At 46.0% G+C, this 16412-nt stretch overlaps 1 protein-coding gene across 2 annotated transcripts in view; it reads right to left on the reverse strand.

The window, feature by feature from the left end:
- Nucleotides 1-16412, reverse strand: part of JAZF1 (JAZF zinc finger 1) — a 320632-nt gene that overhangs the window by 148721 nt on the left and 155499 nt on the right. The window contains exon 1 of one of the 2 annotated variants that reach the window (XM_044387292.3): nucleotides 5122-5445. The exons of the other annotated variant lie outside the window; for it this stretch is intronic. Within the exon in view, the coding sequence (XP_044243227.1) occupies nucleotides 5122-5155 (34 nt within the window). The 5' untranslated portion in view covers nucleotides 5156-5445. Of the gene's footprint in view, nucleotides 1-5121; nucleotides 5446-16412 lie in introns of those variants that run through there. 2 annotated transcript variants of the gene reach the window in all.

The raw sequence follows: 16412 nt of genomic DNA on the forward strand, positions 1-16412 counted from the left end.
ATCAAGATTAAAATAAAAACTGATACTTACAGAAGGCCAAATAGATGTCAAGTTTTGGGTGCTAGGCACTGAAGACCTCTCCCTGTCCCCAAAAAGGTCCCAATTGTCGAGGAGACCAGACTTTGAGGATCTGACTTAGATTGATCTGTAATAAAAATGATCTAGTATAGAAAATACCTGCTTTTCTGCTAAGTGTAGGAATCACCCACTGCTTACATAGGTTTTGGGATTAAATACTTTCAAGGGCTCTGGAGAAAGGATAGGAATAAATGCACAGGTGAGCCAGTTGAAAAGGTCTTTCCAAGCCAAGAAGAAACCCTTGCGCCGGAGTTCTGAGACCTGATGCCTACAGATCCTATAAGCAAGTTTGGTATCATTTGGTTTCATTTCTATACTACCAACTACCTAGAGACCAACGGTTCTCACCCAGAACTGCATGTTAGTATCCCTGGGCAGCTTTAAAAAAATTCAGATGCCCAGGACCCATCTCCAAAATTCTAGTATGTCACCAGGGTTGACAATCATTAATACGACTTCAAGAAGGCTTAGAAACCAGGAAAGGGGTAGAGAATTAACTGGTTGGGAAGGTCATTAAACAAAAGTTTGCATTTTTTCCCCCAAGATAAAAAGGCAATTGTGAAACTGGCAATGAGTTACTGAAAGTGACTTAAAGGTTTTCTAAATAAATACAACATCCAGTAAAACCTTTTAATTCAGACTTCACTTGGAGCTCTGGTCTCCCCTCTTTTATTTTCTATACAGAAAGTGTTAAGCTTAATAATTATAGAGATGGGTTAAGGTCTTCAAGTATTTTTAAAACCAAATCACAACCAACCAAATATCAACAATCACTGAATTGTGAGTGATTTTCATCTACTCCTAAGAACATCCTGAGAAGACCACTGACCGGGAACTTTTTCTTTTTTTGGTCACTGATTTTCTTCCCAGTGTGGTCCTAAAATTAATAAGACTGCATCGCTTGAACTATTCTGTGGCTCAGATTTTCCCATAATTCAGATTAGCCTGAGCCTGTGTGGTTTTCCTGTGCTGTTCTTTTCACCTCAGTTACAAACCAGGTCACAACCAAGCATATTGGTTTTGCATTTTGGAAGCCAGTTAAGTCAAGGATTTGGCAAAAGGAATCACTCTCATTACTTCTCATCTCCCAGCGAAGCCGAATCAGTGGAGAGCGAGAACGCGCGAGCGGAAGGTCTGGACCTAGTGACCTGACTGAGTTGTCAGACGGAACACGCGCATCGGCTACAGCTTACGTGGCTCAAGGTCTGATGTGCAGAGCTCTGCCTGGCTGGCCGGGGGCTATGGGGTCACGCACACCACGCCCTCTTGCCCAGATTGCAGTCAGGAGTGTGGCGTGCAGGCTCATGGGCACCGAGGTGATGAAGTTGTTGGGGATTCATTTTTTCCCTTTTCTGTGAAGGCTCTGCCTTCATTCTACTTGCTAATAAGTCAGGCGCGTGCTGGGCTGTAACTCAGATCCCTCTTGTGGACTGTGTGAATGTGGGCACCTGGGAAGGCCTGGGTACCTGGCAGATGGCTCCTGGCATCCCTGGCTTTTGTGGAAGGACTTTTGGGAAGCAACTGTGGACTTAATGTTGCATTTTTTTTTTTTAATAAGGCTAACTTTCTTTAGACAGGCAATATAATATGGTAGCTACAGGCACAGTTTGCTGCTTACTGCGCAATTTGAGCAAGTTTCTCAGCCCATCTCTGCTTTCTGATAGTGAAGACAGTGACTCCGAGTTCCTACACATTATGAGATTATTGTAAGGATTATAAGAGATAAGCCATATACAACACATAGCACAGTGGCTGGTACATGCTAAGTACTTAATAAATCACAACTATTACTATTTTCTTTTAGACATTCAGGTCTGAAAGCATTTAGTGTTTACATTGTGGACTACATTTGTGAACAATGGATTTTTTTTTAAAGATTTTATTTTTATTTGAGAGAGACACACACACAGAAAGAGCATGAGCAGTGGGTAGGAGGCAGAGGGAGAGGGAGAAGCAGGCTCCCCACTGAGCAAGGAACCCTATGTAGGATTCGATCCCAGGGTCCTGAGATCATGACCTGAGCCAAAGGCAGATGCTTAACCGACTGAGCCACGCAGGTGCCCCGACAACCAATTGTTTTTAAGTAACAACAAACTGATCAGAAAGGTATCATTGCCATTTACTACATCCATACTATGAATCGAGATGGAATGGGCAGCCCTCACGAGAACCCTGCAAAGGGAAGATCTCCCCCATCCCTTTCCCAAAGGAAAATATAAGGCTCAGAAAAGATTCAGGTCACACAACTAGGTGATGAGGCCTCAGATCCAGGTCTGACTTCCAAGTGCATGCCACTGACCATGACCACCACCTGGTCCCAGCACACTATTCAGTATCGATGCTCTCAAATTAAGAGTCCCGTGCTCTACCGACTGAGCTGGCCAGACAGGCTCAATGCCTTCCAATTAAAATCCCTAAGTGGCTTTCCCTCCCTTCTCCCACTTAAAATAAACGCTTTGTGGATAAAAGCGGTGACATGCTTCGAAAGCACTGGAATGAAACACAGGGACACATTTTGATGGAAACTGGGACCAGTGACACCAGCTTAACTGTAGTTACTACATCTGCATCTCCTAGTCAATTAACCCTCTGGGTGCCTGCTCTTAAAAAACACAGATTTAGAACCAGAAGATACAGATTCTAGTCCTAGTTCAAATTATTTCTAACTTAGAGATTTTGGCCAGCTTCCTTACCTGTGAAATCAAGAGGAGAGCACACCATCACCCTCACAAGCTTGAGGCGAGAACCCTGCATTTAATCGAAGTATTACCATAAACTCCAAGGCTCTGCGTCCAGCTGCGAACGTAAGCTGGCCTTGGAGTTATTCCTTCTCCAACAGAAGGAACTCCAACTCAGTACAGCTACATCCTTACTTGTTAGTCTCTCTCGCAAACACTGCATGGAGAAGGCTTAAACTCCACGTTAAAATAGTGACCAGGGTTATTTGTATAAAGAACTCAGATTTCATTTTCCTTTGCCATCCCTGGAGCTTCGACAGGGCGTGCATATGCACCTGAGTTAATTTCTCCTGGAAGATTCGGGAAATTCTCTAATTGCTTTTCCCAAGAGCCACAGGTCTTTTCAAGTAGAGATTGAAAACTTTCTGGCTAGCTTTCAGCTGAGTTTATTAAAAGCCGTGGCGACTAAGTAGAAACAGTGTGATTAACTTGCTCTACAGATAAAAGGAAAGACTTTCCATTTATAAACCAAGACACATTCAAATGATTTTATCACACATTCAAACCAAATACAAAACTCCGTAATGCTTAAGGAAAATAGACGTTATCAAAGGAACTTTAAGACACTGGATTCCTCAGAGAGGCTCAGGAGACTTCTGGGATTTGGTAAACATTACTATCAGCTGAGCTTCAGAAAAATGGAAGGCAAAGACACTGATGGATTTTCTTGGCTTACTGGAGATGAGGTTTAATACTCTAGACATGGATTCAATATCATAAAGATATTTAGAAAGGAATGGCTTTAAAAAGGAATGTCGAGATAACATATACTTTTAAATATGTATGTTAGTTGCTGAACGTCTTACAGCCACACTGCCTGCTTGACCTTCTCTCCTCCCCTTGGTCTACCTCCACACCCACAATCTAGCTCAGTGTTTTCTCAACGTTTACCCTGCAACACAAAGTAGGATATATATTTTAAATTATAACCAGTACACCACCCGCACAGAAATATACAGAACTTTCAGAAAACATCAATCAACTTCGCCACATGTAATACACTCTAATATTTCTTTAAAAATGTTGGGACAACCCACTAAATTGATTTTATGACCCACTGATGAATCCCACATGGTGAGTCTTGCTAAATTACAAATCAATATCAATGCATTAAGCCCACCTGCAACATGGCTCTTTATTGCTTATAGGATAAAAAACAAACTTAGGTAAAATATACGGAAGATTGTTTATAATTTGGCTCCAAACTCATCACCTTAGTTCTGCTCATGCTCTCTACCCTCTAGCAATACCTAACTCCTTCCCAGCCTCTGTACACACCTTGTTCATGCTCCACACCTGCTGTTCTGATTATCTGTTTACCTCTCCATATCCGATGCCCGCCCCGCCCTGTGCCGTGCCCCGTGCCGGTTCACCCAGAGCCTCTGCCCTCTGGCCAGGTTCACCAGTGGGAAGTGCCAGAAGAGTAGAGGGTGGGAGGAGAGAGAAGTATTTCGCTGGTAAGACTTTGTAACATCGGCCCCCTCCCTTATTAGAAACCCCTTCTCCCCACTTGTGTTATCCTCACATCCTCTGGGGAAACTACCTGGTAGACTTCGCCTCTATTAAAAGGATGAAATAAACTTGAGAGTGTTTATGTTCCCAACAGACTCAGCTTCTTCAAAGCCAGCACCCCGTTTCTCTTAGTCCCCAGCACTTAGCAAAGAGGCTGGCAAGTTAACGGTGATTACTGAAAAGATCAATAAATGAACGAAAGGTAATAGGATTAATTATTCAAGGACATCAGACCATATGTCACAAGGTAATATTTTCTAATAGCAGTGTCCATAGAGCTACAGCAACTAAATTCCCATTCTGGGGTGATCTGGTCTATTGCCTTAAATGTAACGGCCAGCTCGTGGCAAGGGCTGCTTCCCTCGTGGTGACCTGGCTATCTCTGGCGGTGACGAACTAGCTTCCACAATCCCCCATCACCTGGCAGGGTGTTTTCTGCTTATTAGGCTAATTAGATTTTCCTTGAAAGATGTAATTATTGCTGCAACCCAAGGAAATAATTAATGGCCAATTTTAGTGAGCAAAATATCCATTAATCAAGTCAACAGACACGAGGACCTGCAGAGTTTAAGGTCCTTAAAGAGAAAAAAGATAATCACCTAGAGATTTCTCCTTTCCATAAATATAGGTTAAATCTATTCAATTATAGTCTCTTGAAAGTTTACATTTCAGATTTAGTTCAATGACTCCTCATGAAGTCTAGGTTTTAACTCTGGTGTCTAAAACGCACTGCCCAACAGATTTAATCAGTTTACTGCATGAAAAGGTGTGATAAAGAGGAGACAGCACTTACCTCCTACCCGGGTCTCTTTAAAATGTTTATTCATTCAAGGATTTCTAAACACAACAAACATCAGCCTCTGCTTTCTTACACGACTGGCAGGCAGGCAAGTGTCATAATGAGAACACTATTCCGTTTGTTGGGTGTTTACATCATCTTTGTCCCTTGTCAACACTGAGCCCTTTAAACCTGACGGTTAGAGGACGTTTTAAGTTCTTCTAACACCTTGGTAATCGGAGCCCAGGGAAAATTTGCAAAGAACACCACCACAGTGATCCAGAGATCAGATCAAACCCACACTTACTATTAAAAGATATTTCAATCCCAAGGAGCATTGTCCGTCATAACAAATGATAAACAAACTCCCTTCAGCCTGCTCCCCACAGCCCTCTCCTCAATGCCCTTTTATAATATTCACGTCCTCAGATTTATGTCGACCGTATATTTACTAGACGTGTCTCCCCGTTACATTATCGGGGGCTTAAGAGACGAGAGGAGACAGGCCACAGAAGGCAGCATATAATAACTGACAGTCAAGTTTATTTTTTAAACCCAAAAAACATTTCCATGTTTCCATTTGATTTTAAATGCTAACAACCATATTCCAGCCTTCACATGCTCATAAAGCTGTTTAACAGTCCAGAAAGAAAAAAAATAATTTTGGTTTAAATAATGTTCACCGTCCACATCTTAATAGTCTGGACACTGAAGCATTTTTCATTCAGAGTAATGATCTCCAGGAGTAAAAATAATATAATTATAACTGAACTACTTGGTCAGCTAAATCACAACCAGAAATGCACCGGTATGTATTTCATTCACTGTGTCAAAAAATCTTCATTCTGGACCATCAACATAGCACTAAATTTTGATCTGTCATTGAAAACAGGTCGCTTCTATTTCTGGCTTACAGCATGGTAACAGGGTAGAGCGATTGGTAAAGACAGCTAATATTTCACATTAAATCTCCCCACCTGACCTTCTGAATCAAAAATGGAGAGACTCATGAATAAGGAATTACTACATAAACATCCCCTTTACTTAAGAAAAAAGTTTCTTAAAGCATGGAAAGAAAGATCAAAATTCTTGGAAAGAAAATTTGTTGATAGGATGGCACTGAAGACCAGTGAAAGATGTGGGTTATATCCCTAAGCTGTTTCCTCTTTTTTATTTGAGAAAGAGCAAGACGTATCACAGAAAGAGAGGGAGAAGCAAACTCCCCGCTGAGCAGAGAGGGCCTGACTCGGGGCTCAATCCCAGGACCCTGAGATCATGCCCTGAGCCGAAGACAGACGCTTCACCGACTGAGCCACCCAGGCGCCCCTGAGCTGCTTCCTCTTAAAAACAGAAGTGCCAGCTCTAGGTCCCTGAGACACAGTCTGAATAGGCATTTCCAAAGAAGGAACGTGGGATGAAGCGGCATGCCAACCACCGTGGGTGTTGGCTCGCTGGCCCGCTGTGGTCCATCGCCTCTGAGAATTAAGATGCATACAGGGAGAAGGAACCCCAGGCATCGCAGGAGAAAGCCAGTCTCCTGAGACTCCCCCCAACTCTTTTTGAAATCACTTGTGGATCCATATTTAAAGCATGTTTTTATCCTCCTTTTAGCTTTCCTTTAAATAAAACTTTCAGAAAAGCTTTGCACATTCTTCTACCTCTTTATCCCCCTACTCCAGCCTGGAGAGAGCGACCCTTCCGTTTGCTCCCACGGCACCCCCTGGTTACCCCCATCCTCACACTCACCATGTTGTGTGAAGCCGCCCGGCGTTCTCTCCCCCAAGGCGGGCGTGCCTCACAGGGGAGCTTTATAAAGTAGTTTACACCTGGGCACTGCCCCGGCGATTCTGATTTAATTGATCTGGGATGAAAGCCCCACTAAGTGAAGGCACCTGGAGTTTTAAGAGCTCCTCAGGTGACTCTAATATGCAGCCAGGGCTGAGAACCACCGCTGTACTGGCCTTCCCCGGAACACACACTGTGGCTGGTTCACCCGATTCCCAACCCCCTCCCCCCGGCCAATCCTGACACCCAGTGCAGAACCTGCTCACGGGGTATTAACTAACTAAATAAAAGAGGGTTGCCCAATGACTGAAAAAGAAAGTGGAGGGCCTGCTACCACTCAGACTGCTGGGCCCCACTCCCAGGGCTGCTGATCCTGTCGCTCCGGGCTGGGGCCTGAGAATCTGCATTGCTAATGGGTTCCCAGGTGGGGCAGTTGCTGCTGGTCTCAGGACCCCACCTCCAGAACCACTGCACTGAAAACCACCAAAGCCGCCTCGTAATCGCTGAGGAGGTAACATGTGACCACCTGGGCTGCAGGCACCTGATTGGGCGACCAAGGACAGTAACACTGTGGGGAATGTCACAAGGAGGGACGGCCCAGGTCTGTAAGCCTATGTGATTGCTGGCCACAGACCAGGGCCAAGGAAACCGCCCCTCTGGGCTCCCAATTCAACTGAGGGGCTTTAATTTTCAAGGCTTGAGTATCTGAATCATCTATCATGTGCTCGCTACCATTCAGAATGAAGGTGGAGCCATCCCCATTTAAATAAAAATTACAGAACACTTTCCTAGAAATAGGCCCAAGATCAAATTTTCCCAGAGCACCGGCGGCAGACTTAGGCCAGAAAACAAACCCACGGCTGCTTGTTAAATCAACTCAAGCACTAGATTCTACAGCTGTAAAAATACAGTGGTTTAAAATCCAAGCTTCTACTAGCCACCCAAATAGACGCTGTACTAGAATTACTTAAAAAAAAAAAAAAAAAAGAGCATGCTCTCTTCAACCACTCTCTGTTCAGAAATCTCTTTCCTAAGAGACAAAGTTAAGGAATAAAGAAAATGCCCATAGGTTTTCCCACCACCACACTGGTTACTGGTTCCCGGTTCCCAGACACAGAAGGAGGGATTCTTGCCAGTCCTCCCCCTTCCCCTCCAGTCACGCGAGCCGCTGCACAGCGGCACAAACGGCCTTGTGACAGGGCAGGGCCTCTCTCTCCCCACATCTCGTTATCAGTCCTCTGGACTCAAGCTAGTTGCCCTGAATCTGGGAGTTAGAAAACCCGGCACGCCGGGGTGGGGAAACAGTTCATCGGTGAGGAACCCCAGAGCACAAGTCAACAGGAAGCTGAGGCTTCTGAACAAGACCTCTGTCATCGAAGGAGGGCATGCAGATGGAGGGCTCACCCGCACCTCCACCATAAAGCCTCCCAGTGACATACAGCCTGGGCAGCGTAATGGCGCTGGGAAACGACATCATGGCTGCTCCTGGCACAGGAAAGGGACATGAGGGAATGTGAAGAAAGTAGGAACTTCAGTCTGTTATCAGTTTGGTTCATCGTTGTGACAAACATACGACACCACTGTAAGGTGTTGGTAACAGGGAAACTGGATGTGGGAATACACGACTCTCCGCCACCTGTAGTTTTTCTGTAAATCTAGAACTATCCTAAAATGAAAGGGTGGTTAGATAAATTAGGAACTGCTGTGCTGAGGCACTGGCAAGATGGCAGAGATGCAGATGGGTGTATGTTTATAATCTTTTTGAAATATTTCCTAATTTAAAATATTTTACAGTTTGAGACTACAAAAATTACACATAGACACACTTGTTACTCCCTCGGTAAAGGACTGGTGTTTTGTTCGGACAAGCTGCTGCGCCAAAGGGGGCCTGAAACACCCCCTCACGAACAGCTGCTACGGATCCTTGGATCCTTTCAGTCTGAGGTCCCCGGGCACTGCCAGCTCTGTCATCGTGGAGGGGACACCCCTCAGGATTACCCCTGGAGGAGAACTGTGGAGGACTTGGACTTGGGCCTGCGTCCGCCCCCGGCTCCAGCCTCTGCGTCGCCTCTCACACCCACCGCCGTTCTTCCACAGCCGGTCGTACTCAGGTTCTCTGGGGCCTCAGGGCCCACTCGACACCTTCCAATGTCAGCAGAGCGCTGCCTCGGAACGCCACTCCTGCCGCCGCAGAGGCTGCTGAGTGAGAGCAGGGGAGAGGCCCTGCGCCCACGGGAGGGAACGGAGTGGTGGAACTCAAGGCACCGTGAGGGCAGAGGGCCACCCGCGCCTCCGACCAATGCACGTGGAGATTGCCCATGTGCCTTCTTTGCTTCAGACTGGACCGCGTTTGGTCAGAGGTGAAAGCCATTCCCCCGGCCCCCGGGGCCTCTCTGACAGAGTAATGCTTCCATGCCAGTCCAGAACCCTGGATGTCGCAGAAATTAACGCACAAGTTCTCGTGTTTTCCAACCTCCAAAGGAGTTAGAAACAGGTGGTGAAGCCGCCAGAATGGGAATGCAGGGGAAAGGGGACCGAGAGGCCTAGATGGCCTATAAACTGAATTCTAATCCCTGGAATCATGGACGTTCACGGCTGCCCACATGTTCCTGAGGCTGGCTATTTTCGCTCGGCTGTTTTAGAGCCAATAGCAAGGAATGTGTGTGGCGTCCAGCCTTCCCCCGGCCCCTCTGCCTTGGGTCTCACCCAGACCAAATGAGTGAGAATGAGGGAACTGGGGCCAAGGGACATCATTTTGGGAGTTCAATAAATAAAACTGAAAGGTTACTGGTTTGTTTTCTACACCAAACAGGTCAGCATTTTGTACCTACAGGTTCCTCCTTCCCCTTATCTGTGCCATTATCTCACTCTGGGCTGTTCAACCTCCGTCCCACAGTGGAGTCAAATCCAACCTGTCCCTAGAGGGGCCATTAAAATCCTAAATGCAGCCAGGGTCTCTCTGCTTTCTTTTACCCCATTTGTTCTTTCTCTACACACATATTTATTAAACACCTACTATACGACAGACCCTGCTCTAGGCCCTAGAAATATGGCCATCATCAAAAGAGAGAGAATCCCTTCTGTGTGGAGTTCACATTCTGGGAAGGGAAGGCGTAGAAAAGAAAATAAGTGAATATATACTACTACGTCTACTATATCAGGAGGAATCTAGAACAGACGTTGGGAGGCTGGAAGGACCGTTCTCCTAGTTTCTTAATTGGCACTTAGGATACACCATTACTGAACCTGTTTCCGGGTTGCCTGTTCAGCTAGATACCCTACGTTCAAGAAGGACAGGGGCTGTTTCGGGCTTCTGTGAGCACAAGGCTGTGCGCTCAGTAGATGTTCAGCTAATTCTGTTCAATGAAAGAATTTATATAAAGCAGCTGATCCCTATTTTTGAACCTTAGCATTTCTGGCAGCAAAGGGAAGTCAGGCGGTGAGTGGGTCTCGGTGGAGTCATGTGCGGTGAGTCATTCATGCTGCACGTTCCTACCTCCTGGGCGCTGAGTGCAGCCCTGACAAGTCGCCAGTGAATTAGCCAAACATGGTTCCTGCCCTCAAGGTGTGCAGGTTTTGGTGAAAGACAGCCAAAAGATGAACAAGTAGGAAATGATTTCAATGTGTGACCACTTCTTTGAAGGGGAACAGGCTGGGAGAAGAGGAGAGCAACAGCAAGGAGGTCGGGGAGGGTTGTCCCGAGAAGGTGAGGGATGACGAGGAGCCAGCCGGGCAGAGAGCAGGGACAGTGACAGCGAGGCCCCTGGCGGAGCGGACGGCCCGGGCAAAGGCCTGAAGTGGGGATGTGCTGAGCGTGCTCATGGAACTGGGCGAGCGCAGGATCGGGGCCGGGAGAGGGGCAGGAGCCAGCTTCCACAGGCCCTCGTGGCACACTGCAGGCAGTGTGGGTTTTATTCTAAGTGCCATGGGAAGCCACAGAAGCAGGAGAGAGCCTGAGATTTCTATGTGAAAAAAATCACTCTAACAAGAAACCCTCAGAATCAGGGTGACCGTATGTTACAGTCTGTAGGGGACAATGTCATTTTATGTGGGTTGCCCCAACATATTATTAATAGCACCCCGTTTCATTCTCCAAAGTGTTGCAGATTAAGAAAAAAACCAACTGCATAGCCATCCTCTCCGGAATCCATTATTAGAACAAGTACGATTCAGTACTGTATGAAAGCTCATAGTCTCCGGGCCAGTCATGTCCCCTCAAACCAAACATTCACAGCAGGAGATACAAAATCTTCTATAGCCTCAAGTGAAGCCTGTCCTCCAGCCACATCATTATAAAAAGGCCCTACTGTATTCTGGTGTTTTTCAAGAAAGGAAGAAAAGAAAATTCTATAAACTTCTCTCCATGATGTAGTCCACGTTTCATAGCTGCAGCACAGGGAAAACTTTTCCACAGATCCAATCTAAAAATTTTCATGGCTCAGCTGGCGTCTGTCCTCACCCGATATGGACAAACAGGGTCAGTCACTGCTCTCTGTACTGAGATACTGAGAGTCCTGTTCTCGAAGAAGCCTGCCAAAGTCACCTCTGAGGAGCTCCAGGTTACATAACGGCTGTTTCTCTAACCTCTCCTCTCAGGTCTTATTTTTCAAATGTTCAGTCATCCTTGTGGCTCCCTCTGTTTATCCTCGCCAAGCTCTTCACACTGACACAGTACTTCTAAAGTTATATTCCAGAAGCACTCTGCTATTTCCCCTACCAAATCTTTCCAGAAGCTTCAGATCTGCTCTCCTCCACATCTAAGCCATGGACTGGGAAACTGGAACCAGTCCGGCCATACCATGCCGGCCCTCCTGTCTTGCTTTCACCTGTCCTCCTTGGACCAGACCACCTAAAGAGAGGATTAAGGATAATCTTACCGTGTCTGGTTTACAAAGGCATGCCTGGGTGGCAATCGCTGCCGGCCTGGATTATGCCCCCCTTCTCATATTCCATCCTAGAACCACAGACTGTCAGGACAGAGGCAACCCAAGCAACACTCTTTTCATTGATCAGATTTATTTAAGGCTGATCTAATAAGGAGCCCACCGAAGGGCTGGAACTCCTCCTGGCCTGGAGCTCTGCCCTCTGCTTTGCCATCCCTCCACTATTAGAAGGAAATGTCACCACCTTCTGATTATTTTCTACTGGCCTGTGTATACGTGTCTCCCTCCTTCACCTTACTTTGCTTCTTGAGGGCAGAAAATATATTTAATAGGTCTTTGTGTTCTTCACAACATAGTATCTTCTGGGTGGCCAGGACTGAACAGATATTTGCTGCCAAAGGTATGCATGGATTCTTAAGGCTCTTCTTCACTTTTTAGGATACAGTTGAACAAGAGAAAAGGTATCAGCCTTTTAGGGGGGCACAGGCTCTGGGGATAAAACAGACCCAGGTCCAAATTCAGGCGCTGTCTCTAGTTTAAGAGTTACTAGTAAACTGACCTTGGGAAAGATAATTCCACCTTTCTTCATTAGAAAAAAGGGCATAATATACCTCCCTCTCTGTGACGGTTAAAGGAGCACGCCAGGGACTCAGCACACGTGTTCCTCCCTGAGCACCACTTTCCCCTCCTTCCCCTGCTTTGCTTCGTTGATACAAGCTCCCACTTTTTTCTCTCTAGGTTACGCTTTGACAAAAAGAGAGGGAGGGAGGAAGAGAGAGAAATCCAACCCCAACAGTACTATTACTAGAGATGCTACATTTTTCCCCATCCTGAACTACTTAAAAACCCTCCTTGATAAGAGAGAAAACTACACTGTCACTCAGATCCTTCTGGAAATTTTTTAAAGTGCTGAACACCGAAATGGGGTGGGGGGGGAATCCTAAGGTTATTTGTGACCTAAGTAGGAGTTAGGAAAGTATTTAAATTTAGAGTGAGCGCTAAGAAAAAGCCTCCAGATGAGGTGTGAGCCAATGGAAAACTGCACTGGGAAAATTAATAGGAAAGGCAGTATGTGGGCTAATACTGCAGCAGAAAGAAAGGGGTGAGGCAATCCCGGGGCCTTGACTGTGTCTTCCTCTGATGATCTGTAAACCCAGGGCAGCCCAATAGTGCTTCTGACACCCAGGACTGATACCATACTGACATCTTGTGGCTGTACGTATCATGACACGTAGGTGGCCCCGAAGCAAAATGGACCTGCATATTCATATTACTACCATCTGTCAATTTTGCAGCATTTAAAAAATTTCAAATGTTTTCTCAAGCGCAAGCTCACTGTTTTCACACCATGGAAACAGAAGTGAGGAAAAGTAGCTGCTGCCGAACACGTATGCTGGCGACATTGGCATTTGGGCTCCGACTGTGTCAGTGCTGGTATTTCTAATAAATGTCACTGTTTTCAAGCACGTGCAACTCTTGGCTGAGCATTTCTTCTTATCTGGCACCTGAGGCTTCGGGGAGGAGAGTTCCTGAAACTTATTGGTTATTTTAAAAGTGAAATGAAAACGACAGCTGGAGCTTTCAAATACCAGCCCTCCACCCCCCACCCCCCCGCAACCTCCATGAGGTCTAAGAGAGGAAGAAAGGAATAACCTGGTTCTCTGGAATTTCAAAATTAAATTTCTCTTTGCCACCATACCCAAGGAGCAACCCGGTCATGGGTGTACGCCAGAATTCCTCCAGCTTGCAGAATCTTACGTAGTACTGAGCGTCTAGCTGCATTCAAAGCACTCGGGGGCTCTCAGAGGGCACACGGCCCGGGAGCAGGAAGACGTGGGCCCTGGCACCAGAAAGCAAAGGAGAAGTGGAGAAAGGCCAACATGGGTCAGGAGAGCTCTGGTGTGGGAGACACCAGGAAAAGCTTCTGTGCTGCGCTGATCTTTTAGGATGAGTTTGGGGCAAATAAAGATGGGTGTGAAGGCGTTCACAGCTGAGTGGCTAAAGTCTCGGGCCTTGGGAATCAGATGCAACAGGACTCAGTTCCTAGGTCTGTTTCTTCCTGACTATACATCTGAGCACGGTCCCCAAGCTCTCAAAACTTTGTTCTCCGCATCTGAAAAGCAGGGAAGCTACTTCCTTCCATACTGTAGCTCTGAGGAGTGAATGACATGCAGAGTGACGGCACAGCACATACTGAGGACACACAGACGATAAGGACCATTGTCAGCAGCTGGAGGGAGCCGCCGGTACAGGGACGCAAAGGCAGGAGCGAGCACAGTGGGCGCATGACGGTCAAGGACATGAGTTGGGGGCAGGGCAAGGGTCCGGGACGGAGGTCACTGAGCACCGGGCTGAGGCATCAGACCAGCTCTTGCCTCCTCTGTGCTCCCCAAGTGTCGCCTGACCCTTCATCGCCTAGCTTTTTCATCTCTGCCCAGAGGTTGTTTTGGCTTCTCGCGGGCATGGGTCACGCGTCACGACGCACCCAGCAGAGGGCCGCGTGCACAGCGGACGCTCAAGGAGCACTTGGCCTAAAGCCTCACGGTGCTGCGTCAGTTTGGGCAAATGAATCAACCTCTTTTGGTCGCAGGTTCCCCATCAGTAAAATACAGGTAAAGAACAATACCTGCCTCCTTTGGCTGCTGTGAAGCCTAAGATAATGAAGTGAAGTGACACGAGACAGACTTGAAAAAGGACAGCTGCTATCTGAGCCACGCTGCTCGCTGTTACTTCCTATGAAATCTAGTCCCAAAGACTTCAGGGCACGTGTAGGAGAAATCGGGGACGATGGCAGTGTCTCCACACAAATATTTTGTAAGGGATTTGTTAAGAAAATGGGGTTATCATCTTATCCTCAGCATTATGCAACTTCTCAGTTCTTAAGCACAGCTCCAGAAACACACCACAGCAGCACGGCCCTTAACTGCTTTTCCAGACGAAATCTTTGCAAATTTCCACCAAAAGAATGCAGTCGGCACCACCTCATCCCAACCATCCTCACAAATGGGTAAATTATGTTGCAGTAAGACCTTCTAGCCCCCAAATCTTTTCCTAACTAGGTTCTAACGATAAATAGGGCAGAAAAGTATCTTCTTTTAAAAAATAACATTTTTTGTGCATAACAAAAAATGATATGACTACAAAGTGGGAAATGTAGAAAATCATAGAAAATAAAAAAAGTTACCCATAATCAACTATCCAAACATAGTTCCACTTGTGCATTTTGCTGGATTTCCTTCTAGTTTTCCTTGCATATATATATATATATATATATATATATATATATATATATGTTTTTATGCATACATATATGTTTTTTTAAAGATTTATTTATTTGAGTAAGAGAGAGAGCAAGCACATGGGAGGAGGGGCAGAGGGAGCAAGAGACTCTCAAGCAGGCTCTGCAATGAGCGTGGAGCCCGACAAGGGGCTCGATATCACGATCCTGAGATCATGACCTGAGCTGAAATCAAGAGTCAGATGCTTGGGGCGCCTGGGTGGCGCAGTCGTTAAGCATCTGCCCTCGGCTTGGCGTAATCCCAGCGTTCTGGGATTGAGCCCCACGTCAGGCTCCTCCGCTAGGAGCCTGCTTCTCCCTCTCCCACTCCCCCTGCTTGTGTTCCCCCTCTCGCTGGCTGTCTCTGTCAAATAAATAAATAAAATCTTTTAAAAAAAAAAAAAGAGTCAGATGCTTAACCAACTGAGACACCCAGGTGCCTCTTGCATATATATTCTTTAAAATGGGGTCAATCTTATCTTTTTACATATTATAACCCAAAGGTTTTGCTTACTACTTCACTCTTCATAAAACAATTTACCGAGCACCCATTTAGTACATAAAGCTGAGCTCGGCACTAGGCGGTATTCTAAGGCATGTGAGATGAATTCCATGTCCTCCAGAAGCCTGTGCTTTAGCTGAGGATACGTGACAACACACAGGAGAAATGAATAATGGTCTACAGTAACGGTTTCAGAAAAGGACAACTAGAAACAAAAAAATCTGTAAGGAGCTCAAATCAAGATGAACTTACCATGGCCTGGCATGGTCTTGAGAGGGTTTCATGAAGGAAGACCCGAGTCCAACCATGAAGCACTACCCTTTCAGAGATAATTTGGAATTGCTAAGCAGTCTACTAATTTTCTTTTCCCAATATACAGAATGATGATTTCACTGAAGTCATTCCCACTGCTATGCCTTTGCTATGATGGACAAAACTGAGCTCCTGCAAAAGCTGTTTCTTAAAACACCGTAAATTCAAAGCAATTTTTCTTTTTTCTTTTTCTTTTTAAATTTTTTTATTTAAATTCAATTTAGGGGTGCCTGGGTGGCTCAGTCGTTAAGCGTCTGCCTTCGGCTCAGGGCGTGATCCCGGTGTTCTGGGATCAAGCCCCGCATCAGGCTCCTCTGCTGGGAGCCTACCTCTCCCTCTCCCACTCCCCCTGCTTGTGTTCCCTCTCTCGCTGGCTGTCTCTCTGTCAAATAAATAAACAAAATCTTTAAAAATAAATAAATAAATAAATTCAATTTAGTTCATCAAAGCAATTTTTTTTCAAGATTTTATTTATTTATTTGACAGAGAGAGAGACAGCAAGTGAGAGAGGGAACACAAGCAGGGGAGTGGGAGAGGGAGAAGCAGG

The sequence above is a fragment of the Ursus arctos genome, unplaced genomic scaffold, assembly GCF_023065955.2.
Source record: "Ursus arctos isolate Adak ecotype North America unplaced genomic scaffold, UrsArc2.0 scaffold_3, whole genome shotgun sequence".
Classification (NCBI taxonomy): Eukaryota; Metazoa; Chordata; class Mammalia; order Carnivora; family Ursidae; genus Ursus; species Ursus arctos.